General features: G+C 43.5%; 1 protein-coding gene across 1 annotated transcript in view; it reads left to right on the top strand.

Moving 5' to 3' along the window:
- LOC149822304 (puromycin-sensitive aminopeptidase-like) overlaps nt 1-26,813 on the top strand; it is a 109,346-nt gene that overhangs the window by 8,266 nt on the left and 74,267 nt on the right. The window contains exons 2-3 of the mRNA XM_089981063.1: nt 1,116-1,196; nt 1,351-1,392. Of these exons, the coding sequence (XP_089837189.1) occupies nt 1,116-1,196; nt 1,351-1,392 (123 nt within the window). The remainder of the gene's footprint in view (nt 1-1,115; nt 1,197-1,350; nt 1,393-26,813) is intronic.

Genomic DNA, 26,813 nt, shown 5'->3' with positions numbered 1-26,813 from the left:
ATGAAGACATGGGGGGGGGCTCCAATACATACGTTGGAGCCCCTCCAATGGTTAGAAATGTAACCGTTGGAGGGGGCTCCAACATGTGTATTGAGGGCCCCCTCATGTCACATCAAACCAAAAAGTAAAAAATAAAAAAGTAAAAAAAAATACAAAAAAGAATTTGAAAATGAAAAAAAGTACAATTATTCTCAAGTGAGAATATGCGTAAAATATGTGAATTTACATAAATAACCTTATCGGGTTTGATATATATATATATATATATATATATATATATATATATATATATATATATATATAAGAGACTACATTTTAACACTCCCAACACCCCCGCACCAAAGTTTTTTTAAAGTGTCGCATCGCCGCATCCACATCCGCATCCGCACCTATGTGACATAGATTGCCGAAAGCTTGGCAAGTCTTGTTGACTCCTCTGAGTTTTCAATAGATTTAACTACTTACAGGTACAGTTTAGTGATTGAATTCCATTATGTGATTAAACAATATATCCATTAGCTTTAGGTTTTAGTGGTTTGGCTAATATATGAGAACAAGAAGCATGCCATCCATTTGTTTGAAGTGAAACTATAAATGGAATGTGGATCTTCATTCTGAATTCTGATACTTATTCTCAGAAATTCTCCTAGTAACAACTCCTTTGGTGGGTGTGCAAATCTTGTTCTGATTTGGTTATTTTTCACCTAGATTTGGAAATTTGGTACTCTTGCTGCAGTTCTTTTTACAGTGTTTAGAACTTTATGGTCATATTTCTGTTGCTTTAGTTTTATTTAGTTAACTGCCATTTTGTTTTTCTCTTTCATCCATCCTAAATTCAACTTAGTGTTGAGGAAAGAGAAAAAGTAAAAAATGTTAGATAAGGATGACACTAAATGTCATCTATCTAAAATGAAAAAACAAACAAACATTGAGATTAGTATCCCAAGAGTGCATTGGTACTGCAATAAATTATACATGAATAATCAAATTTCGGCAATGTCTATGGTTTATATTTTCAACTAGTGTGTTTTTTCATTCTTTTGTTATTTTACAATGATGGTCAAGAATTGATTCCCTTGGGTATTTTATTGTTTTTCTTTTTAATTTTTTTATAGATTCGAGCTGCACAACGTGGTAGTTTTGTACGCAAATCAGTAAGAAATCTTCATAACTGTGGGTTTAGCAGCATAAAGGAGGTGAAATGTCATTATGAATAATCTTTCATTTTTTCACTTCCTACATTGCAAAGGAGTTTTCGTAATATTTGAAGGTTATATAAATCATGGATTTTAATTTTGATGCCTATCATGTGGTTATTTCCATTAGTGCTCAGTGAGGATTTGTGTGCAGGCCACACATTGGAAAAGAAGCCAGTTCATATTCCCATTAGCTGTAAGTTGAACCAGGCAATCTTGTTCTCCATTTTCTTTTGTTTTCTGTCTCAAGCGGTAGTGGCATACTGATACTATATGGCAGTTGGACATGGACAATCCAATTTAAATAAAATGTATCTTTTAATTTCTATTGAATCCAGATTTTCCTGCTATCTGATGCTGCTGAAATTGATGATTTGAATACTATCTTCTAGAGTATTACAAGTTATGAACCATTATAATTGGGATGGCAGCTGATGCCTGGTTTTCAACTAGATAGCATGTCAAAAATTTCTAGGCAACATTAAGATTTCACATTTGGCCTGTCATTCAAATGCTAACTATCTTAATTTTAAACTGTGACAAGTTAGACTAAAGGTTTTGTATTTGTATGTGCTTCAAGCCTTGATTGAATTCTATGTTTGAGGCTGATAAATTTAATATTTCGTATCAATATTAGCATTTATTTTGGATATTCTTGTAGTTCAATATTTGGTTGACTTATGTTTAGATTATGAACATTCATGAGTTTCTTTATCTGTTTATCATGACCTGAAAATTTACTTTTCGTCTTGTATAGGAAGTTCTTAAACTGCATATGGTATTGTAGCACGAGCTTTATGTATTCTCATGTAATTCCATTTCAATAAGATTGTAATGACTAATGAGTCATAACGTGATGCTACTAGAAGACAAAGTTCCCACCATTTAAAAATTTAGGGTTAGGTTCCATCCCTTATTTTCTTTTATGGAGTGCAGTAACAAAGAACAAATGCTGGAACAATTGCTGTATGATTTTTGGGAATGCACCCTCATTAGACATATTGCATTTGGAATGAGAAACAAATAGACTTCTTGAGGAAGAGATGAGGGTTGCCATGGGATTTGCCACATGATCTCAAATACATCTAGACATGTACTAATTTCTTTGTTAGGAAGAGTTAATCATGAGGATTGGGATCCTTTCTACTATTACATTCTTTGATTTTCACTGTCTTTTTTGTTTTTGTTTTTTTGCTACTATAATAATATCTTCTATAGAGCAGTAAAATGGCAATGCCAGCCTCACATGTTCAATGAACAGCTAATTATCGATAGAACCTTTAGAATCTATATGCTTTAATCACCTTCTATTGGCTATCAAGCTACATCTATGATGCCTGGCTTTTTTGTAACAACCCCAAACTTACTCTCGAAAAATGCAGAATTTTTTTAAAACAATTGCGAAAAACCTCCCAAGGACCAGGGGCACATCACAGATTTTATATACTCATTCCATCAACCATTCCAAACATAGAGACAATTTAAATCAATGAATTGAACTTCACAGATTTAATATACTCATTCCATCAACTATTTTAAATATAGAGTCAATTTAAAACAATGAATTGAACTTTATTTATTTAATCAAATAAGTCAAAGTTCAAAATTCAAAAATCAACTTTAAACCCGGGCCACCAAGTCATAAAACCTCGAGTCCTCCAGCCAGCCAGTCCCACTCATCACTGAGCCTTTGAGCTTGAAAAACATTTTTATAAAACGGGTAAGAACCGAAGTCCTCGTACGAATTCCTCTAAAAATCCAACAGGAAGAAAATAGTATAAATTAAATCAAACACAAATTTAGGAGAAAATCACAAACAATAATTTATCAGAACTAACTTACCATTCAAGCAATTTGAACAAGCATTCAACAATATCATGTTAAATCAAATATTCAGGAATGCATAAAATTAATGTTGAACAGTAAAGGATGCATGAACCACCACAACATGTAATCACAACAGTGCATGTGATCATCACATGTATAAACTACTGCATGTGTGAACCACAACAGGTAAAGAACAACACTTGTATGACCAGCAATATGCTGACAGCATGTTGCTGTCATTGTACATGCGTGGACAGCAGCCATATGCGTGGTTTTTGAACATTACTTGTATGACCAGTCACTGCACACGTGAATAGCAACATGCTGACGGCATGTATGCTGTCACATCATGAGTGTGAACATCATCATGTCGATAGCATGATTGCTATCAAAAGCCATGTGTGAACAACATCATGCCGACATCATGATTGCTGTCACAGCCCGAACATAATCAGTCCGAAACACAGACATGGTTAAAGATGCAGAAAATATGTTTTTAAACATCAGGACATCGTAAATATAAACAACATACATACTGAAAATTTGCAGACATGATTAGAGATGCATCTTCTTGGATTTAAGCATCAACAACGTAAAAAATACACAGAATATGTATGCAGAAATTTTTAGACATGTTCATGGATGCGAAAACATGGATTTAAGTATCAAGAACATTAAAAATATATGGAACATGCATGCAGAATTTGGAGACATGTTCATGGATGTGAAAACATGAATTTAAGTATCAAAAGCATAAAAAATACATGGAATATGCATGCAGAAATTTTCAGACATGTTCATGGATGCGAAAACATGAATTAAAGCATCAAGAACATAAAAAATACATGAAATATGCATGCAGAAATTTTTGAACATGTTCATAAGCATCAAGAACATTAAAAATACATGAAATATGCATGCAGAAATTTTCAGACATGTTTATGGATGCAAAATCATGGATTTAAGCATCAAAAACCCAAAAAAATACATAAAATATGCATATAGAAATTTTCAAATATGATTTGCCTTCAAATCCACATGATTTAAGACATGCTAAACCCTTATTTTATCGGAAAAAGAGTGAAACCCGTACCTTGATTCGAAGATTCGTAACAAAAGTTAAATCTAAAGGAAGGAGGAGACTTTCTTCTTCTCCTTTTTTTTTTCTTTTTTCTTCTCTCTCCCTCTATTCATGTTTTTCCCTTTTTTTCTCTTTTTCTCTCACTTTCCTCTCTACGGGATGATTTCTAGAGAGGGAGAGACTCTCATTCCCTTTCTTATAGTTAAGGAGGCCTCTAGAGGGGGTGATGCCCCCTTCTAGATGATTAACTACCTCTAACCAACCTCTACCATTATCTATTATTATTATTATTTTGTTTAAATCTTATCTTGTGGAATATTCCAGACTAGGGGAGACGCCTCCTTCCCTTTAAATTCATATTTTTGTTTTTAAAGTTTAAATTGATATTGGTTTTAAAAAGAGTATGGATGGATTATGGGTCTGGGTTTGACCTATGATCTAAACTCGTATCCAATTCCAATTGGATCTCAACCCAGACTGGGTCCTAGTCAATATGGATCTTGGACGGGATCTAGATCCATATTAACATCAGCCCAACGGATCGGGTCGAGTCCGATCCAAATTGAAAAAGACTAAAAAATAGAGACCGGTCAATTTAGAAAAATGTATTTTTTGAATCAACCGATATCCGAATTCGATAAAACAGATTTCCTACGAGATCTACATTCCGAAATGGATCTAACTATGGTCTTAATTCTATTTTGCTCCTGAATTTAATATGATTTTAACTTGAATTTTTCTCGAATTTAAAGATTAAAAATAAATAAATTCGCAATTTTTTCTTACCATATATGGATCTTGGGCCTTGGACCATGCCTAGATCAAGGTTGACATCAGGCCATATTTAAATATTTTTCATAATTTTGTCATATTAAATATAAATATTTAATTAAAACTATATTTTTGGGTTTAAAAATTATAGAAAAATTATGAGATATTACATCCATACCTCTTTGAATTTCGTCCACGAAATTATAAAGTACTGAATAAGCATGGGAAGTGTCCACACATATCGGTCTTAGGCTCTCAGGTGCACTTGTCCAGCTTGTGATGTTGCCATCACACTTTCACGAACAAAATCATTCTACTTCGAAGTATTATCTCCTAGAGATCCACAATGTCCACCAGTCTCTCTTCCGTTGTCATATCAGGTAGTACTTCAACTGCCTCATGCTGAATAACATGTGAGGGGTTTGGTATATACTTTCTTAATATCGAGACGTGGAAAACATTGTGGATCTGAAAAAATTGAGGCGAAAGTGCTACTTGGTATGCTGACTTGTTAACTCGCTCGAGGTTCTTAAAAGGTCCAATGTACCGAGGACTAAGCTTTCCCTTCTTCCCAAACCTAAACGCATTGTTTGTAGGTGATATCCGAGCAAACACGTGATCACCTACTATAAAGCTAAGCTCCCTACGCTGCTGGTCAGTGTAGCTCTTCTGTCGGCTCTGCCCAGCAACTAATCGGTGGCGAATCATCCGTATTTGTTTTAGTGTTGGACCACCTCTAGAGATTCTATTGCTCTAACTCCAGCCTCATCGTAGCACACCGGGTGTAACGCCCCAAAAATCATGGACTTGAAACCTTTTATGAAAAAGGTTGAAAGCTTTGAAATCGATCATTTATCAGAGTTTGAAACAGAGGTTCAGCGGAAAATCATGTTTGAAATAGAAAGTCCCTCGACATTGGGCACATTACAGCGCAAACTTCCCTTTACAAACATATTTGCAACTCAAATATATTTATTGAAATAAAAAAAAGAAACAGAGTTTTGGTAACACAATTTTAATAATTCAGAGTTTAATCAAAAGAAAGACTTTCAAAGAAACTCTATATCATATTTACCAAAATGTCCTCACGAGCGAAACTTCAGGGAAAGAGTCTTATCTTAATCTCATCACTTTATCGTGCCATTGCAAACTATATCAACCTATTCACTACCTGCCAATGAAATGAGTCAGTTTCGCGAAAAACTAGTAGGGGTGCAAAAGACAACCATAGACTGCAATAAACAAAATAATTACTAAATTAAATAGGAGAAACAAAACATAGCTAACCATACATGCGGCAAGCAAAACATTAGTAAAACAAATAGCTAAATACGAGAGTAGTAAGGACCAAAGTGCTAAACAAGCAAATTACGCAACTAAAGCAGTCCAACTAATTCTACAGGTAGAGAGTAACTAACTCTACCAAGCAATACAGTAAGCCGAGTAGCTGAATAAGATAGACATTCGTAATATAGCTCACAATGCATGCAATTACCACTGAATTCTTCAATCCACCGACAACTATATTAATCATAAAGTGCAAGCCATTGCACAACAAACAGTTTATAAGCTACACGTGATAAACAATCACACAACAACAATTATATATAATAACCACAATATGTATACAACTTGTAAGACAAGCAGCTACATCGGTTCTAGTTGTAGACAATTTGTAGATTACGAGCTGTGAGTAGCCACCTCAGTCATATGATTCTTAAGTCAACAAGTGCTACCTTACAACAGGCACGAATAGTTCAACCAAGTAGTAAAGCAAGTCACATGCAACCTATTGCATCTAGCATAATGCTATTATCATAAGTATTTAATTAGTTCGTGCAACTAGTTGTTACTAACACGGAACTAGCGAGACGCTACAACAGACGTGCATAGCTCAATGAGTAGTACGCTGAACTACAGAGCAAACAAGCAATTCACGTCACAACACACAAATATCATAATAATGTGAGTAGGTTATATTTTGTTCTGATTATTAGCTGACCATTGTGGGTATGCATAAGGCACGAAACGTAGAAACAACCGAGACCGATCCGAGGGTTTATTATGCTATGTATTTTATGATAATAAGACATGACTGACTGAGTCCGCTCCTAAGGGGACGACCAATGACCAAGAGAGTAAATCTCCAAAGGCATAGGTGGCCCGCGGATGTATCCGAACTTCTGCAGAAGTGACCAGAAAGCTATCTTTGTAGCATTTCCTCTAACTCTGATAACTGGAGAAGCTGAGTCATTTGCCTGAAATAGCCATTAATGGCTTGCCCATCAGAGTTTTGTACCATCCATTCTCTCTCTTGATGAACCGTTTCGAACGGGCACGACAGGGGTTTCTTAACCGCCGCTCTATTCTATATGCTCAGGTCCATTATACCCACTCAAGCACCTTGCCTGTAAAGGCAAAACTATCACCATTAAGTGATTAAACGCGTCAATGCACGTTCGAGGCAACCACACCTCTCATCCTACTCATCGCAGTACGCAACGTACCTGTTCAAAAGTACAACCACGATAAGAGGGGTTAACTTATAGCGAGGGTGAAAACATTACCATTTGTGGTCTCAAAACACGTGCCCTTGTACGTTTGAGGTAGACACAAACCTCTCATCCTATTCATCGTAGTACGCAATGTACCTATTCAAAAGTACAACTACGATGAGAGGGGTCCAGATTTCTCACAAGAAATCCCCAACACATCTGCTTTGTAAAAGTCCACAGTGTAATCATTCAAGTTCCAACTTGTCCTGCTCTGGTGTTTTAGACTCTCACGAGCCTCTTGCCTGTTAGGTGAACATCGATATTACATGATTACCATAAAGTATTAAAACGCATTTCAAGGTTACTACAGACCTCTCATCCTGCTCCTCGTAGTCCAAAACATATCGTCCATGACTAAGAGTATGACTACGAGGAGAGGGGCATGGATTTCTCAAAAGAAATCCATCAGCAATAATCTCGCGAAGGAAGAAAAAATGCCAACTATCTTAGTTTGGCCAAAAACCCCAATAACTAGGTCTCACATCAGAGGTGATGTAGCAACGATTTAGAGATGACGTAGGTTCCTCAGTAGAACCTTCGCCCATCCCATGCACATGCCCTTAAATAGGGTTATCGGAGTTGTATCAGATACACTAACTGAAGTTGTAAAACACTTCTCCCAAATATATCGATTTGAGAGATCGAGCCGCTATCTTGTAAAAGACTTTCAAAATTTTCTTTATAAAACTATACGTTTCGAAAATAGGTTTGCGTCTGAAAGTCATCCCTTTGGAGAACCAAGTGCATAAGTGTGCATTGTGTCTTTTAACACAAATAAAAAGAAAATACGCTCAAAGGTTGCACTTAAGTGCAAGACAACAAAAAGCAAACCCGTGCATAATATAGTGCGACGATAAGGTGCGATCGATCCCCAAAGTGCAAAACTATGGGTTGAGCGCAGAAACCTCGTAAGCAGTGCACAAGGTACAAAACTGTACCTCAACTAAACAACCAAGCAAGTACGTGAATACTCAAGGCAATGCATGAGGTACGAAACGGCACCTCGGCCAAACAAACACTCAAGCAAGTGAAATACCCAAGGCAGTGCACAAGGTATGAAACTATACATCAGCTAACTAGATATGCAAGTAATACTCAAAGTAGAAGAGCATCAATAACTTAAAAACCAAAAAGGACAGAAAGGAAAGCCTTGACGCATAAAGCATGGGGCAACAGAAAGGAAAGTGCAGAAATTAAAAGAGATAAAACGTAAAAGCCGTAGCGCATAAAGCGCGGGGCAACAGAAAGAAAAGTATAAAAAGTAAATGCGAAACAGAAGCCTGGGCACATAAAGTGCGGCGGTAAAGTCAAGACAAGAAAATAAAAAGCCATGACACATAAAGCACGACGACAAAGTCAAGTCAAGAAAGTAAAAAACCATGGCGCATAAAGCGCGGGACAACAGAAAGGTAAAGTGCAGAAAAGTAAAGAGGACAAGGATCGCGAAACCGCATCCTTGAGTTAAAAGACATCAAATGTAAAGACAGGAATTAAAAACCTGGGCATATATAGCGCGACGACAACAAAAAAGTAAAGTGCAAGGAAAGTAAAGAGGACAAGGATCGCAAAACCACATCCTTGAGTTAAAAGACATACATATATATTTTTATACGTATATATGTATATTTGTCTCTTTCTTTCCATTTTTAATTATCTTTTCTTATTTTAGCATTGGTCTGTTCATTGTCCTTTTATGCAACATTCCCCTACCTTGAGGGGTTGCGGGTTTGCATACGCTGGCGAGCATAAGTACCAATGGGCTCAAGCCACAGAGAGCGAGCGTGCTCCGTCGTGCAACCTGTGAGCGTAAAAGCGTTAGCATGGCATGATCCAAAACAAGAGGGGTTCGATAATACCAGCAGTGGTACCGGACCAGGCAGGCAGGGAGCTCAACTCCCTGCAGAAGTGTAACAAATGCAGCAAAGGCAGGGAGCCCTAGGTCCCCTGCCTGCTGGAACAAAAAGGCCTCCTGTCAGGGCCTTGCTGGCTGCGGACGGCAGGCAACGACAGAGGCAGGGAGCCTTGCTCCTTGCATGCCCGATCAACAGAGACGAGTAGGGGGCTCAACTCCATGCTAGTTCTGCTAAAGGCATAGAGGTAGGGGCAGACAAAAGGCGACAAGGGCAGGGACCTTTGCTCCCTGACTGCCGAGATCCAGGCGACAAGGGCCAACCCCTGTCGGCCTGCCGAAATAGGACAACCCTTGTCGGCCTGTCAGAAGAACCAAAGGTGGCAAGGGCTCAGCCCCTGTCGACCTACCTGAAGACAAGGGGCAGGGAAACCAACAACAATAGCATGCTGCAGTGTGGCTTGCCAAAACTGCAAGACCAAGCCCTCTAGCAAGAATGCACAAGGAACCTTGCAGTTGGGCTGGTAGCAACGAATAGGTATTCAACTGCGACAAAGGGGGAAAGCAAACACAGAGACCCGAAAAGCACCAACCATGCATATGGATATGTGCACGATGGTCATGCGGAGAAGCCAAGCACCTCGTGGTAAGCTAGCATAGCTTACAACCACGACGATGCTGGGCATCAGAGCTGACATTACTCATGCCCAAAGCATGAGCAACATGCCCAAAGCTCTACCCACTAGCTGGCACGACGGTCGAACGAGTGAGCAAGCAAGCCAGGGGCAACAGACACACCGAAAGCGAGAGAGGGGGGAGGAAAGAGGGCCTCGGCCCTTCCCTTGCGAACAAAGGGACCAGGGAGGGGGCTCGACCCTTACCCTGTGGAAATGAAAAGGTAGGGAGGCGCTCAACCCCTCCCCTGCTGAAACAAGGCACCAGTAGGAGGGGCCCGACCCCTTCGCTGCGAAGACGGGGAGAAAAAGAAGACTGGAAAAGGGGGAAGAAGCTACCTGCGGAGGCGGCCGACGTCGCGGGTTACCTGGCAAAGGTCGTCGACGAGAGCACACGAGGGAGGCGACTGCAATCTCGGTAAACATAAGAAGAGGACAAAGGAGCGGGAAGCGATGGTGGTGGTGCTGTCGCCTGGCGGCGGTGCTCGGGGATCGTTGCTTGCAGGGGGCTGTCAGATTGGGGGTCGGACAGGAGGAGATACCAGGGCCGTCGGCATTGGTTGGCCGACGACGACAACACAAAGAAAGGGGCAAGGGAGGTGCGGCTCACCAGAGCTTCAGAGAGGGTCGCCCGATGGGGCGGAGCAATGTGAGAAGAGAGAAGTCGGGGGTCGCTCAGGCGGATCCTGACGGACACAGAGAAAGGGGAGCGAACGACGAGTATTGTTGCCGGCGAGGGGTGCCAAAACACGAGCAAGAGGGAGGTGAGCAGTGGCGTCGACCGGACACAGGGAGGAAGACGGCGCCGGGGTAGCAGGGAGAGCGACTGAGGGGGGCTTACCAGAGCACCGGTGAGGGTGGCCGGTACGGTCGTCGATGGCAGCTCAGAGAAAGGGGAGGAGACGGGGGGTAGACAGAAGGGGCGAGGGTTTTGCCCCTCACCTCACAGCCTGCGCCTTTAAAAGATGCAAGCTCTCGATCCTTCGAGAAGCTAGGTCTGGGTCGGGCCTAGATCTGATCTGGGTCTGCTACCGCACACTGACATCGGCACGTGTTTGACACGTGTTCGACACGATTTTTTTGTATGGGCTTTACACCGGGGATATGTATGGTCTACCATACATAGCTTCATACGTGGCCACACCAATATTGACATAGTAACTGTTATTGCATGAAAAGTTTGCAAGCTTCACATTAGGGATGGCAGTGGGGCAGGGCGGGGCGGGGGACAAGGTCTCCACCCCCGCCCCGCCTCCCTGGCGGGGATGGATTTTATCCTCCACCCCACCTTCATCCCCGTTTCATGTCCTCCATCCCCGGTTCAAACGGGGATGAGGCGGGGCGGGGCGGGGCGGGGATATTGCTGGGAAAAGTGGTCGGGGCGGGGTTGGGGCGGGGATGAGGCGGGGGCGGGGCGGGGCGGGGAAAAGTGCACGTCCATCCCCGCCTCCACCCCCGGACGGGGATGGATTTTAACCTTCGTCCCCGCCTCCATCCCCGTTTCGTACCCTTCATCCCCGGTCCAAGCGGGGCGAGGCGGGGCCTCGCTTTCCCCCGGTCCACTGCCATCCCTACTTCACATGCCTGTTTCACTCCCCTACCCAATCCAACGCTCATGCTCTAAGCTAGGGGTGGCAAAATCTGACATGACCTACCAACCCGCTTCTTAGCCGGGTTCGGGTTTGGCTTAAACGGGTTCATGTTGTAAACGGGTCGACCCGCCTAACCCGTTTATTAAATGGGTCGGGTTCATGTTAGGGGTATGCCAACCGGCCTGACCCGTTTAATAAACGGGTTAGGCGGGCGGGTCAACCCGTTTACCCGACCCGCCAACCCGCCCCCCAACCCTTTTACTCGACCCCGGACACCAGGTGAAGGTGACCCGAAAACAAATACTACAACTTTACAAGGGAAGGATGGTCGGAAACAAAGGCTGACGAACCACTTCGAACCACTGACGGAGGACATGGAAACAAAGACAGTCAGAATGGAGGACAACAGGGACTCAGGCGAGCACATTAGCCCGAACGATAATGCGGACCAGGGAGAGGGATCAAACCGAACGCACAACAGCGGCATCCACTCAACGAAGGAGGTTCAATGCCGTGTCCTGCGGAGGATGGGTCTGCCTGGGTAGGGAAGGCTCAATGCCGTGTCTTGATGGTGGAGGACACCGTGATCGCAAATCGTGCAAGGCGCAATCCAACTCAAGGTGGTATGCTTGTTGATAATGACGGGACAGTGTGGTCAGGCAGCAGGGGCTGCATGCACGTCCTAGGACAGACACATGGCCTTCACCATCATCAAGGGTGGGACAAATGTGAGACAAGCAGCGGTTGAAGGAGCATTTTTCAAGGGAACCAAGTATGTAAGATAATGATAGAAAAACAAAACGAATAAAGAATAGTCACTCCATGAGTGCAATTGCAACAGAGAAAGGGTCCGCATCACAAACCCCTCACTAACAGTAACAAAATTCACAGTTCAAAGAAAGCCAATGAAGAAATCAAAGGGCGCAAATATATGAGTAAAATTTTTTCCGACGAGGGGAAAACTTGCCGGTGAAGTCCACGAGGAGGGCTCTGCAGGGGCCCTGGATCAAGTTGTTGGCAAAGTTGAGGAGCCAAAACCCCAGCACGAAGACAGTGACCACGAGTTGCCGCGGACGGGGGCTCGGGGGATCGCCGAGCAGGGAGTCGATGTCGGAGGAGAAGCCGATGGTGAAGACGGCGAGGGAAATGGAGAGGGCACCGACGACGTCTGCCCTAGAGGTTGGCGCAGCAGTCACTGATGTGGCCAACGAGGGGCTGGATCACCATGTCGGAGACGGGGCCGCATAGCCAGACGAGGCTGACCGAGGCGTGCGGGATGTCGAGCTCCTGGACGTAAGGGGTCAGCAGCGACAGTTGTAGCGACCAACCAAACTGGACCCCGCAGGCCACCGCACCCACCCGGAAGAGCTGCCTCAGCGGCACCCGATCCCTCCTGGTCGTTCCTTCCTCTACCCCTCCTCCTCCTTTGAAAGATGATGAAGGTATCGTCATCCCATCGTCTCCTTTCTTCTTTTGTTTACGGGTTCAATTTTTCCTTTGGTGGTGTAGTCGTCCAAGGAAAGGCGATGATCCCATCAATATCATACAACGAGAGGGGGTTGTTTATTTCGAGCATGTGAGAGTGTACACGTGCCAGGAGGATTATGTTGCATGGCACCTGGGTTTTGCTTTTGCTTTTTCCGCCCTTTTTCTTTCAGCTGACGAGAGCGCAGCACGACGAACGATGCCCATCGGAAAGTGTGCCTGGGAACTCGTCAGTGCTTCAAATATAAGTTATGTAACAATGCCTTTTTCAGTTCCATTCAATTCAGATAGTGATTCCCAACCACAATTAGAGGAGGCAAATTTATAAAGGTGCCCCTGGGCTTTACCACTCCCCTGCCAACCCGTTTACCCGAACTCGACCCTCCAACCCGCCCGTTTACCCGAATCTGCCCACCAACCCGTTTACCCGACCCGACCTGACCCATTTATTAAACGGGTTAACCGTGTCGTGTCGGGTTACCCGTTTAATAAATGGGTCGGGTTCGTGTTTGCCACAGCCGGCCCATTTAATAAATGGGTCGGGTTCGTGTTGAGGTATGCTGACCCGCCAACCCGACCCGATTGCCACCCCTACTCTAAGCATGTCCTCGAGAGTCTGAATCGCATGTTCTGTCAGTCCATTAGTCTGTGGATGAAAAGTTTTATTGAACTTCAACTTGGTACCCAAGGCCTTCTGTAACTGGCACTAGAAACGAGACGTGAAGCGATGATTCTCGATTTGACATAATGGAAAGTGGTAACCCGTAAAGTCGAACAATCTGGTCTATATACAAGTCTGTCAGACTCTCCAAACTCTTACTCATCCTGATCGGTAGAAAATGGGCACTCTTCGTCAGTCAGTCTACTATGACCCATATGGCATCATGCTGTCGACGGGTCCTCGGTGAACCCACAATGAAGTCCATCGATATATCGGTCCACTTCCACTGCAGGATGTCCAAAGGCTGTAGTAGTCCACCAGGTCTCTAGTGCTCGATCTTAACTTGCTGGCAAGTAAGACATCGAGATATAAACTCTACAATGTCCCGTTTCATCCCGTTCCACCAATATGTCTTCTGAAGGTCCTTGAACATCTTGGTATTACCAGGATGAACATCATACTTCGATATGTGGGCCTCACTCATTAGCTCCTCTCGAAGAGCCTTCGGAACCTACCATCTGTCTCCGAACATAATAGTCCCGTCCTCACGATGGAACTGCACATTCGACTTCTGGGCACTCTTGCACAACTTCTTGAAGTCCGAATCAACTGACTAAAGCTCCTCAATGCGATCGTTGATCTCTGGCCGCGCCCTTATCTCTGCACAATGGATACGTCTGTCTTCATCTTCAAACGACTGTCACTTGACAAACTCCTCAAGCAAGTCCTAACTCCGACCAATCAAACTGACTACCATAACCGATGTCTTCCTGCTCAATGCATTTGCCACTACATTCGCTTTACCAGGGTAGTAATTTATGATAAACTCGTAGTCTTTGAGGCACTGTAACCACTAGTGCTATCTCAAGTTCAGATCCTTCTGCGTGAAAATATACTTAGACTCTTGTGTACAGACAGAATCTCAAACTGCTCCCCGTATAGGTAGTGGCGCCAAATCTTGAATGCAAAGACAATGGATGGTAACTCCAAGTTGTGTGTAGGGTAGTTCTTCTCGCGCACCTTCAGTTGTCGAGAAGCATAAGCGATGACCCTCCCGTGCTGCATCAAGACACAACCTAGGTCCGTCCCCGAGGCATCGTTATATACTATGTGTAACGCCCCAAAAATCCAGGACTTGTAACTTTTAGAATAGTTTAGAAAGCTTTGAAATCATACAATTATCAGAGTTTAAATAATACTTCAGCGGAAAATGATATTTTTTAAAACCACAAGTCAATGGACCTTGAGCGCATTACAGCGTAAACTTTCCTTTGTCAAATCCCGCACAACTATTGAAATCAAATGGTTTTGAAATGCAATTTCAAAGATGGAGAATTTGTTTGTTGGAACCGAGAAGAAGTTTACTAAAACAGCTTTAGTAACTCAAGGTTTAATAAAAAGAGAAATTTTGGAATACCCTTCATACCAAATTTACCAACATGTTCTCAGGAGCGAAACGTCAGGGAAAGAGCTCTATCTTGATCTCATCACGCCATCGTGCCATCGCAGACTGTATTACCTATCCATTACCTGCCCATAAAATGGGTCAGTTTCTCTTAAAACTGGTAGGTGCACAGACAGGACAATATAGAACATAATTAAGCAGAATAATTTAATATGTCAAGTAGACAGTCAATTATATAGCAATTTAATTTCAACAGATTCACAGGGCAACTATCATGAGCACAATGCAAAAATTATTACAAGCATTTTATTGGTACAAGTAGGCTAACTATTACAAGCAAAGCACTGCACAAGAAAGTTAACTAGCAAAATACAATGCTTAATCAACTACACACACAATTCCATAAGTATTGAACCTGTTGTACCCTATAACTTTCATACGTGCATAACAGAACACATTGTGTGATCGGATTTAAATTATGTTTCGATCTTAACTGGCCAAGCGGGTACGCACAAGACACGACTCTAGAAACAACCTAGACTGATCCGGTGGTTTATTATGCTATGTATTTTATGATAACCCGGATAGCTGACTGAGTCCGCACCTAAGGGGACGGTCGGTGACCAAGAGAGAAATCCCCAAAGCAGCATAAACAATAGATGCATCCCAAACATGGAGAGCTACCACCTAGGATAATTATGGTAGTCCCATTCCCCTAACTTCGATGACTGGGGAAGCCGAGTCTTTTGCTCGTAACTGCCATTAATGGCCTGTTCATCGGAGTCAGCGATTCGAATGAGTACATCAGGGGTAGTTAACTGAAAACCCATTCTACATACTCTGGTCTTTCGACCAACTCGAGTATCTTGCCGGTGAAGGCGAAAACATCACTTATTTAGGTGATCACAACATTTTGTTATTTGCACTCATCGAGGTTGCCACAACCTACTCATCCAATCATCGCAACGTAAGAAGACGTACTTGTCAAAAAGTACGGTCGTACTTGTCAAAAGTACGACTACGATGAAAGAGAAATGGTTCCACAAAAGAAACCCCAACAGATATTATCTGCAAAAGAATTAATACAACACATCTTGGCAAGATAAGTCTTGAATTCACTTCAACAACATTTTTCATATTTCATGATTCAAGGTCATCTCGAATCTCTCGTCCGATCAACAAAGTACTTAACATGTTGCGCATGTCTAAAAGTACGCTATACTGAACCAGGGAGGAGTGTGCACTTCTCAAAAGAAACACCCAACACACAACTTCATAACGATCCAAAGAATAAAGGAGTGCTCATTTGACACGATTCATCCTTAGAAGCCATAATGCCACATTAAGTCATTCACGCAAGGCACAACACTATCAATCTTACATCCAAAATTTATCTTAGTATCGACATGTGAAACTAGATTGATAAATAAAGAATGGGTCCCTCAACAGAACCCTCCTCATTCATATGCTCATGCCCCTGATCGGGGTTATTCGAATTGGGTCGCAACTCAAATCAAGGTTATAAAATATTTCTCCCAAGTGTGCGAACTTGGGAGGACTCAAATGCAACTTCGAAATCCTGCGAGGATTAAAACTTAACTTTGCAAAAGTTGTGTCATTTGAAGAGTACTGGGTTCGCAGGAGGAAACCCTCTTTTAAAGAACTGCAATGCACAAGTACAATTTCTAGTGTTTTGAAAACAAGTGAAAACAGGATCGGCACAATACTACATTTATGTAGGCACATATTTACCATAAGTGTCAACATATGCAGGTTATAACATGACGACAAACAACTCTCAGCTTGCGATGCCGCACATCGCACGAAAAACACATAAGTAACACACGAGGTGCCAAAACCATACCTTGACCACTTAGACAGGCAAACACATAAGGTCATAAGTAATACATGAGACACGAAGTCGTACCTCACTCAAAGGAAATATGCAGACAGAAATGTATACAAACAAACAAGGGCATATGTATTTCAAAAAGTGCGAAACCACCTTCAACACATACGCAAATTAATATTCGAAGAGTAAAATCGTACCTCGACTCATAAACATGCAAACAAGAATAATATGCTACGCAAAAGCAATATAAATCTAAGTACAACTAGCATGGACATCTTAATTATTTCAACTTAATTACATTCATCAATTGCCCTTTGTGCGACTTTACCCTACCTCGGAATGTCGTGCAGCTGCGTACGCCTACGCGTGAGGATAATACGAGGGTTGAGCCATGGAGCACGATCGGGACCTGTTGCGTAAATATGCAAGAGTGTTAAATATTCAATTATGCTAATATAATTAATGGTGCAACGGGGACATGGGTAGGTTTAGGCGACAGAGACGAGCCACTGCCGAAAATAGCAAGGCGGCAGGGGCCCTCGGCTCCTTTCGACAGAACAACAAATGGCAGGGGCCTCGGCCCTTACCCGACAACAACTGACAGGGAGTAAAACCCTGATTGTTGATGACAGCGAGGCGGCAGGGGACGAGCCCCTGTCGACGGCACTAAGGCGGCAGGGGGCAAGCCATTGCCGACAGCAGCGAAGCGGCAGGGGGAAAAGCCCCTGCCAACGACGGCGAATCGACAGGGGGGGGGGGGGGCAGCCCCTGCCGATAGCAATGAAGCAGCAGGGGTCGCGCCCCTGCCGACGGCAGCGAATCGGCAGGGGTCGAGCCCCTGCTGACAGCAGCGAAATGGCAGGGGTCGAGCCCCTGCCGACGGCAACGATTCGGCAGGGGTTGAGCCTCTGCCAACGGCAGCGATTCGGCAGGGGTTGAGCCCCTGCCGACGGTGGCGAATCGGCAGGGGTCGAGCCCTTGCCGATGGCAGCAAAACAACAGGGGAGGCAGCCCCTGCCGTCAGCACCGAAGGGGTAGGGGGCTAGCCCCTGCCGACGAGAGAGGGATCGGGGCGGCAGGAGCCATCAGCCTCCTGCCGACCCCTTCGCAGATCATGGTAGAGGGGAGGGTGACAGGGGCCAAAGGTCCCTGTCGGGCTTGAAAAGAAGTGGCAGGGGCCATCGGCCCCTGCTGGGTTTTAAAAGAAGAGGGGCCGGGACACAGGGGGACGATCGACCTCCTGTCGGTCGCCCAATCTCTCACAGGGAAGAGAAGGAGGGGTCCGCAGGGGCCATCGGCCCCTGCCGGCACTCCGACGCACCCCAAAAGAGAGAAGGGGACGACAGGGGCCTTGTAGGCCCCCTGTCGGGTCTCCAATGGGCAAGGAGGGAGGTGGGAGGGCGCGGCAGGGGCCGTGCGCCGCCTGCCGGCGTCCTGGCGAGGTGACAGAGAGGGAGATAGGAGGAGAAGAGGGAGGAAGAGAAGGAGGAGGAGACGGCGTACCTGAGAGGAGACCGACGGCGGCGGCGGTCGGTGGCGTGCGCAGCGAAGGAGGAGAGGCGTCGGTCGGGGTTGCCGGCGAGGCTGTCGCCTGCAGGGAACGAGAAGGGGGGGGCGGGGCATCGATCCTCCCCTCCCGCAACGCTCTTAAAGAGCTCGGGGAGGGGCGACAAAAGGCGAAACCCCGATGGGTTTCCCTTATCGGGTCGAAGGCGAGGTGGGGGGTGCGGCGCACAGGAGAAAAACCTCCTGTGTCGGGTTATGAAACCCTAACGGCGATGGGGTCGGGTCCGGACCCGACCCGGCCCGGCCCGGGTTCGATTTATTTATTTTTTTTTTAAAAACACGGGTTTTACACTATGAACCCTCCTAACCCAGAAGGCAAGGTCAAAACAGGAACTGAGGTCAACCTTTTTTTCGGTTCCTGAAAGCTTTTTTTGTACCGAAGTGACCGAACAAACTTCACCCCTTTCTGCAGTAGTTTCGCCATCGGAGCAGCTATACACGAGAAGTCTTGGATGAATCGACGATAATACCTCACCAACCCCAAGAAGCTTCTGATATCTGAAAGTGTCTTCGATTGCTCTCAAGACAATATTGCCTTCACCTTGGCTAGATCTACCTCCACACCCTTTTCTGATATGACGTGCCCGAGGAATATCACCTTGTCGAGCCATAACTCACACTTAGAGAACTTAACATAAAACTTATGTTCCCTGAGTATCTGTAAGACAATTCTCAAAAGCTCTTTATGCTTCTCCACACTCTCAGAATATATCAGGATGTCATCAATGAACACGATGACAAACTGATCCTGCTACTACCGGAAGACTCGATTTATGAAGTCCATAAATGCTGCTGGGGGCAATTGTGAGTTCAAAAGACATTAGCAAGAACTCATAATGCCCATACTTGGACCCGAATGCTGTCTTCGAAATATCCTCTGTCTTGATCAACAACTGATGGTACCTGAATGAAGGTCAATCTTCGAGAGCACCTTCGTCGTGCGCAACTGGTCAAACATGTCATCAATCCTGGGCAAATGATACTTATTCTTCACGGTGACCTAATTCAACATTCGGTAGTCAATGTAGAGTCTCATAGATCCATCGTTTTTATTGACAAATAAGATTGAGTACACCCCAAGGTGACACACTTAGCCTGATAAACCCCTTATCAAGAAGTTTCTGCAGCTGCTTTTTAAACTCAACAAGCTCAGCAGGTGTCATACGATATGGTGCTCGCCATGCGATATGGTGCTCGAGACACTGGTGTCTTACCAAGTACTAGCTCAATCGAAAACTCGATCTCTCCGTGAGGTGATAAACCCGGTAAGTCTTTTGGAAAGACATTGAGAAACTTGTGGGCAACGTCCAACTGCTCTAAAGGTGTCTCTTGACTATCCGTAGCAGACACATTTGTCAAGAACACCACACAACCCATCTTCATCGCTGACACAATCTTCACCTCACCCACTGGCCTAGTTGCTTAAAACACCAATGCTGACTGATTGGGGCGCTCCAAGCAGACTTTCTTACCCCGACACTGAAGAGTCGCGTTATGTCGAGACAATCAATCCATAACCAGAATGACATCGTAAAATGTCATGTCGAGTATGACAAGATTGACAGACAACCCGTGTCCTTCAATGACTACTCGGACTGCAGTAAGGTATTTCCTACATCGAGTGGACACGCCCATCAAAGACATAATATCTAGTGCATTTTCTAGGCTAGATGGTACAATGTCAAGCAATCTAGCAAAAGAAGATGATATAAAAGAATAGGTTGCCCCCGAATATGGTCAACAACTACGATAATACCTTCGATCAGGTCGTTCTGCTCCGTGGTTGTCTGCGTATACCTACCCATTCGTCTTCTTCTACACTTGCTTCTGCTTTTGTAGCTGCTGCTGGTTGCCTTGAACTAGAGGCTTGTTTGGGCAGTACAGGGCAATGTGTCCGGATTGCCTGCACTAGTAGTAGAGCCCCTTAAAGAGAGGACAAAAACCATCTGCATGGCTCTTGTTACATTTCTTGCACACCTACCTGCTGTTGAGGACGACCCTAGTGGTTTCTCTGTTAGGTCTTTTGCTTCTTGCTCTGCGTCTCTTGCATCTTGCCACCCGGAGGTGGGTTCTTCCGAGCTCTACCATTGCCTTTACCCTTCTTCGATTGTCCACCCTTGAATCACCCTCACTCCTTATTAAGGATGAAAGCCGACTCAATGGCATCGCTAAACGTTGTAGGACGACTAGTCATAACACGAACCCGTAGCCTGTCCTTGAGACTTCACACATACTTGACTGCCCTCGCTTTATCATCAGCAAAAAGGTTGGGGTAGTACCGTTCTAAGCTCCTGAATTTGGTGGTGTAGTCCACCAAACTCATGTTTCCCTGCATCAGCTGTTGTTGTATCCTTTTCCTGGCGAAAGAGGAAAAGTATGCCTCCGAGAACTTCTCTCGGAAGGTCTCCCAGGAGATAGTCTCCATGGCGGCGTACTTCACCCTGCGTAGGGTGTCCCACTACTTTTTGGTATCGCTCTTCAGACGGTACGTGCCAAAATCAGTCTGTCGGTCCTTTGACATAGGCATATCATGAAATACGTGCTCGGTCTCCTCGACCCAACTCTCAGCGGCTTCAAGGTCGGCCTTCCTGGAGAAAGTTGGCGGATCCAACTTCAGAAACTTTTCGTACATCACTTCAACAATGTTCATTGTCACAACTGATGCAGGGTGCACACAGGTTGTAAGCTACGCCGTCTGCGCCTAGATGTGAGTCATCACAGTCTCAACCAAACTGTTGAGATCATTTGTCAAGAAGTCTCTCTGTTCCTGCCAGTTCATGGGAGTGCTAGAACGACCATGAGTATACATCTATAAAAAAAATTAAACCAGAATTTATCAGTAAACTTTGCACCCCTGGATCAAGCCTAACCTCTTAGGATTGATCCCGGTACAAAAACACAATCATATAATTTAAATCATCATACATTGATTTAAATATAATTATCCATACAGTAAAAAAGTTAAAAATTCTCAAATTTCAAGACAGTAAGAAAATAAATTTCACAAGATAGTTCTTACCTGAAACATAGAGACTGCTTCTAGAGTACGAGTTTATGGTGGTGGTTCTAACTAGTTCTAATACCAACTCTATAACAACCTCAAACTGACCCTCGAAAAATGCAGATTTCTTTTTTAAAACAATTATGGAAAACCTCTCGAGGATCAGGGGTTCATCACAGATTTAATACCCATTTCATCAACCATTCCAAACATAGAGTCAATTTAAAACTGTAGAAGAAGAGAAGTGATGACCCGAACCCTAGGTAGAGTGAGAGAGGAAGAGAGAGAGAGAGACGGCTGAGAGATTAGAACTCGTTAACTAGATTAATTAGGGCTTCTCTCTATATTAAATAGAGAGAGGCAAAAAGAGAAATTACATGTAAGTCCTTATGAGGACAAAAATCAGAAAACCTCTAATATAAAATAACTTAAGCAAAGAACCACCTATTCTCAACACTCCCCCTCAAGCTGGAGCATAGATATCAATCATGCTCAGCTTGTCACAACACTTTGAAAAATTTGGCCTAGCAAGGGGCTTTGTAAACATATCTGCAACTTGGTCTTCCGACTTTAGGTATTTGGTAGTGATATGACCGGCTTGAATCATATCTCTTACATAGTGGCAATCAACCTCAATGTGCTTTGTTCTCTCATGAAAGACATGATTGTTTGCTATATATGTTGCTGCTTTGCTATCGCACATCATGGTCATTGGAGAGGGAACCTTCACCTGGAGGTCATGAAGAACAGTGCAAACCCACATCAATTCAGCAGCAGTTTGGGCCATAGCCCGATATTCTGATTCTGCACTCGACCTGGAAACCACAGTTTGTTTCTTACTTCTCCATGAAATCAAGTTGTCTCCCAAAAACACACAGAATCCTGTGGTAGATTTTCTATCTACTACAGATCCAGCATAGTCAGCATCAGAATAGGCTACTATTTCCAGAGTTCCACCTTTCCTGAACCATAACCCTTTTCCAGGGGATGATTTTAGATATCTGAGAATCATTATGGCTGCATTCCAGTGCACTTCAGTTGGTTTGTCCATAAACTGGCTAACTTTGCTTACTGCTAAAGCAATATCCGGCCTAGTCACAGTTACATATAATAACTTCCCTACTAGGGAGCGATAACTTTTGCTATCAACAGGTTTTGACCCTTCTTCAAACAACTGAACTTTATGGTCCATGGGAATATTTGCTGGTTTAGCTCCCAACATGCCCGTTTCCTTTAATAAGTCAAGAACATACTTCCGTTGAGACAACACCATCCCTTCACGGCTCCTAGCAACTTCTATGCCCAGAAAATACCTGAGTGAACCAAGATCTTTTGTAACAAAGTGTTTTTGAAGATGAGCCTTTGTGGCTTCAATAGCTTTCACATCATCTCCTGTAAGAATGATGTCATCCACATATACCACCATAACAACTATGCTAGAGCTAGTTTTCTTTATAAAGAGTGTATGATCTGCTATTGATCTATTAAAGCCAAAGCTTGACATCACTTCAAACAACTTTTGAAACCATGCACGAGGACTTTGTTTCAAGCCATAAATCGCCTTTCTCAATCTACACACCTTCTGACACTCCCCCTCAACCTCGAATCCTGAAGGTTGTTGCATGTAAATGGTCTCAGATAGATCCCCATAGAGAAATGCATTTTTCACATCTAATTGGCATAAGCTCCAACCATGTTGAACAACTACTGAGAGAACAAGACGGATGATACCCATCCGTGCAACAGGAGAAAAAGTTTCAAAGAAGTCAATTCCATATGTCTGAGTATACCCTTTCGCGACTAATCTGGTTTTGTACCTTTCAATAGAACCATCAGATTTGTACTTTATTGTATATACCCACTTACATCCAACAATGTCAGCATCTGCTGGGGAATCAACGAGATCCCAGGTATGCTGAGATACTAAAGCTGTCATTTCTTCTTGCATAGCCAGCTTCCAGCGATTATCATGTGTTGCCTGTTGATAGTTCAGAGGAATAGTTTCAGCAGACAAGGCTGAAACAAAAGACTTCAACTGATGTCCAATTCTGGCATGAGAGACAAAATGAGATATGGGATATAAGGTACATTGTCTTGTCCCCTTTCGTAGAGCAATAGGCCTGTTATCATCCTGAAGATCACTATTGTCAGTCGAACTTACCTCAGGAGAAGAAGAAGATAAAGGCTGTTGCGGAAGTGGAGCTCTACGCACATATACCAATGGAGGATTATTAAATCTGGAAGAGGATGAAGTTTGGTTCGGTAATGTAGGCACAAATTCCAAAGGAAAAGGAGGAATAGGTAAGGGAAAAGATTCAACTGGATTAACCTGCCGCAGGGAACCGGAACTAGAGTAATATGGAGAGGATTCCAGGAAAGATACATCCGCACTGACATACTCTCGACGAGAGATAGGATCATAACATCGATAGCCCTTTTGATTTTTTGGATAACCGATAAATATGCATTTTGTAGCTTGAGCGGCTAATTTATCACGGTCAGGGCCAAGTTTGTGTACAAAACAAACACATCCAAATATTTTTGGTGTGAAAGAAAAAAGTGGGGCATTAGGTTTTAGGATATGTAATGGAATTTGATCACCCACAGAAGACGAAGGCATGCCGTTGATCAGATAGCAAGCAGTGGTAATCTCATCGCCCCAGTATAAGGCAGGAACATTTGATTGAATCATAATGGTCCTGGCAACATCGAGGAGGTGCCGATGTTTTCGCTCAGCCACCCCATTTTGTTGAGATGAATAAGCACAAGAAGTTTGGGGTTGGATGCCATGATCTTGGTAAAATTGTAACAGACCTTTTGATTTAAACTCGAGAGCATTATCAGTGCGAACAATCTTGACCATAGATTCAAACTGAGTTTTTATTTCAAGAATTAGGGATTTGATAATACTTGGAACTTCAGATCGTTCTTTTATTAAAAATACCCATGGTAACTTAGAGAAATCATCAACAATAACAAGATAATAACGACACTGAGTCCTAGTAGGAATCTTACTAGGACCCCATACATCTGCATGAAGGAGTTCAAAAACTTTATTACTAGACTGACTCTGACTCGAAGGGAACGAACTTCGATGATGCTTGCCCAACTGACATGCTTCACACTGAAATGATGTGGTGGAAGGAATCTGAGGAAATACCGACCGAAGCTTTGACAATGAAGGATGACCAAGACGACGATGCCACTGAACAGGACTAAAGGAATGTTCCACTGCTGCATGAACCGAACCCATTGGATGATGTAGGTAGTAAATTCCATTTTCTTCATAGCCTCCACCAATCTTCTTCCCCGTCAGCAAATCCTGAAAATGACAACCCATTGGATCAAATATTACTCTACAGTTTTGTTCTTTTATAAGGCAACTAACAGAAAGTAAATTTTGAGGAAAGTTTGGAGCATGAAGAACATTTTTCAACTCTAATGAGGAGGATATAGAAATATTTCCCTGACCAACAACCGGGGAGGAACTCCCATCGGCTAATAAGACTCCAAGCTGAGCCTTAATATCCTTTAGTTCTGAAAAAACACGTGAATTTCCACACAAATGTCTGGATGCACCAGAGTCAATAACCCACTTACTGTCGGTCGGATGAAGAAGATTTCCGGTTGAATAGGCAACACCAGCTACAGGAGGGGTGGAACTCACAGGTCGAAGAGCGATCAATTCATCATATTCGGCACGACTAAGGGTGATACTGCTTTCATTTGCAGTGATATTCTCTTGTACATTTGTTGCCTCGATAGTAGTAACATTTGCTTTTTGAGTATATGACTTTGATGAATAAGAGGTTGACCGACCATGCTTATCCCAACAACGATCTTCTAAATAGCCAGATTTTCCACAGAATGTACATTGAAGCTTTCCTCTGCCTCCCATACCACGTCCACGTCCTCGTTCTCTGATATTCTGAATATTTCCACGCCCATAACTAGATGGGATAAAAAGAGCAGATGACTGAGTCACTGGCTGAGATTGGGGCAGAGAGATCGCAAGTCTACTCAGACGATTGTAAGCATCAGCAAGAGTGGGAACATCTGATCCAGTCAACATTTGAACTTTTGCAACCGAAAAATCTGAAGAAAGACCTGTAAGAAAACGAGCAACCATGGTTTGTTCTTGATGATCCTTTTGCTTCGAGCAACAAAGGGGCCTGTGAGCATTGAGTCTTTCAAACGCAGCTTTGACCGAGGCATAGTACTGGGCCAAGGTCTGATCTCCCTGTTGCAAATTATATATTTCCTGTTCGACTTGCAGGATACGACTCACATTTGTTTCTTGTGAATATGTATCACGAAGATTGTCCCACATCAGTTTGGCTGTATTATAGTAGATCAATCCATCTGCAATATGGGGTTCGACACTATTCATGATCCATGACATAACTATGTCATTATCTTCATCCCAAGTAACATATTTTTCAAATTTCTCAGTGGGTTCGCCTTCCAACAGAATATGTTTTCGACGATGTCCAGATACCGACATCATAAAAGTTCTGTACCATCTGGCATAGTTGGTTTCATTCAACCTTACGGAAGAGCCATACGAGAAGGGGTTGGCAAATGCTTTATATTCTCCAATGTGTTCCAATTTGGAATCACATTTTGAAGTTTTAGCCATACTAACCAAATATTTCTGTTTCAGCAGAGATAAAAATCTGGACAGATTTCAAGCAACCTAGCAGCTGTTCACCAAAAAGAAACCACGACAGTAAGGAACAACAGGCCACAAGAGAATTTTTTTTCCAGTACCACAGGAATTACGCCTGCAATTTTCACGACAGTAGTGGACAGCAACCCACACACATGAATCTTGAACAACAGCCCACACCCATAACAGTCACGCATTAGCCTCCCTAAAAAAAAAACTTTCACATAAACATGATGATTTTCAACACAGCAAAAAAAACTTGCTGTTTCCACTACAGAGATTCCGATGCTGAAAACAATCACGACAGCATGGAAAAAACAATCACGACATCATAACGACAGCATGAAGGGTCACGACAGTTGTAATCACGACAAAGAAAGGATAGCGACAGCATGAAGGGTCACGACAGATGCTGCACTCACGACAGAGGCTTAAAATCACGACAGCTGTCGCTGAAATCATATTTACAGATGCTGTAAATCACGACAGCCACCAACAAGAAGTTCCTTTCTTCAAAGGACAAAACAGTCACGATAGGGACACGATAAACACATCATGGCAGGCGACGTTAGGGTCTGCTATCAGCTGCTACACCCAGAGGTCACGGCATGTGAAGCTCACGAGAAAAA

Source organism: Nuphar pumila, chromosome 11, assembly GCF_984573655.1.
Source record: "Nuphar pumila chromosome 11, dmNupPumi1.hap1.1, whole genome shotgun sequence".
NCBI classification, from domain to species: domain Eukaryota; kingdom Viridiplantae; phylum Streptophyta; class Magnoliopsida; order Nymphaeales; family Nymphaeaceae; genus Nuphar; species Nuphar pumila.
The sequence above is the reverse complement of the archived record's forward strand: the minus strand, read 5'-3'. Positions and strand labels throughout refer to the sequence as shown.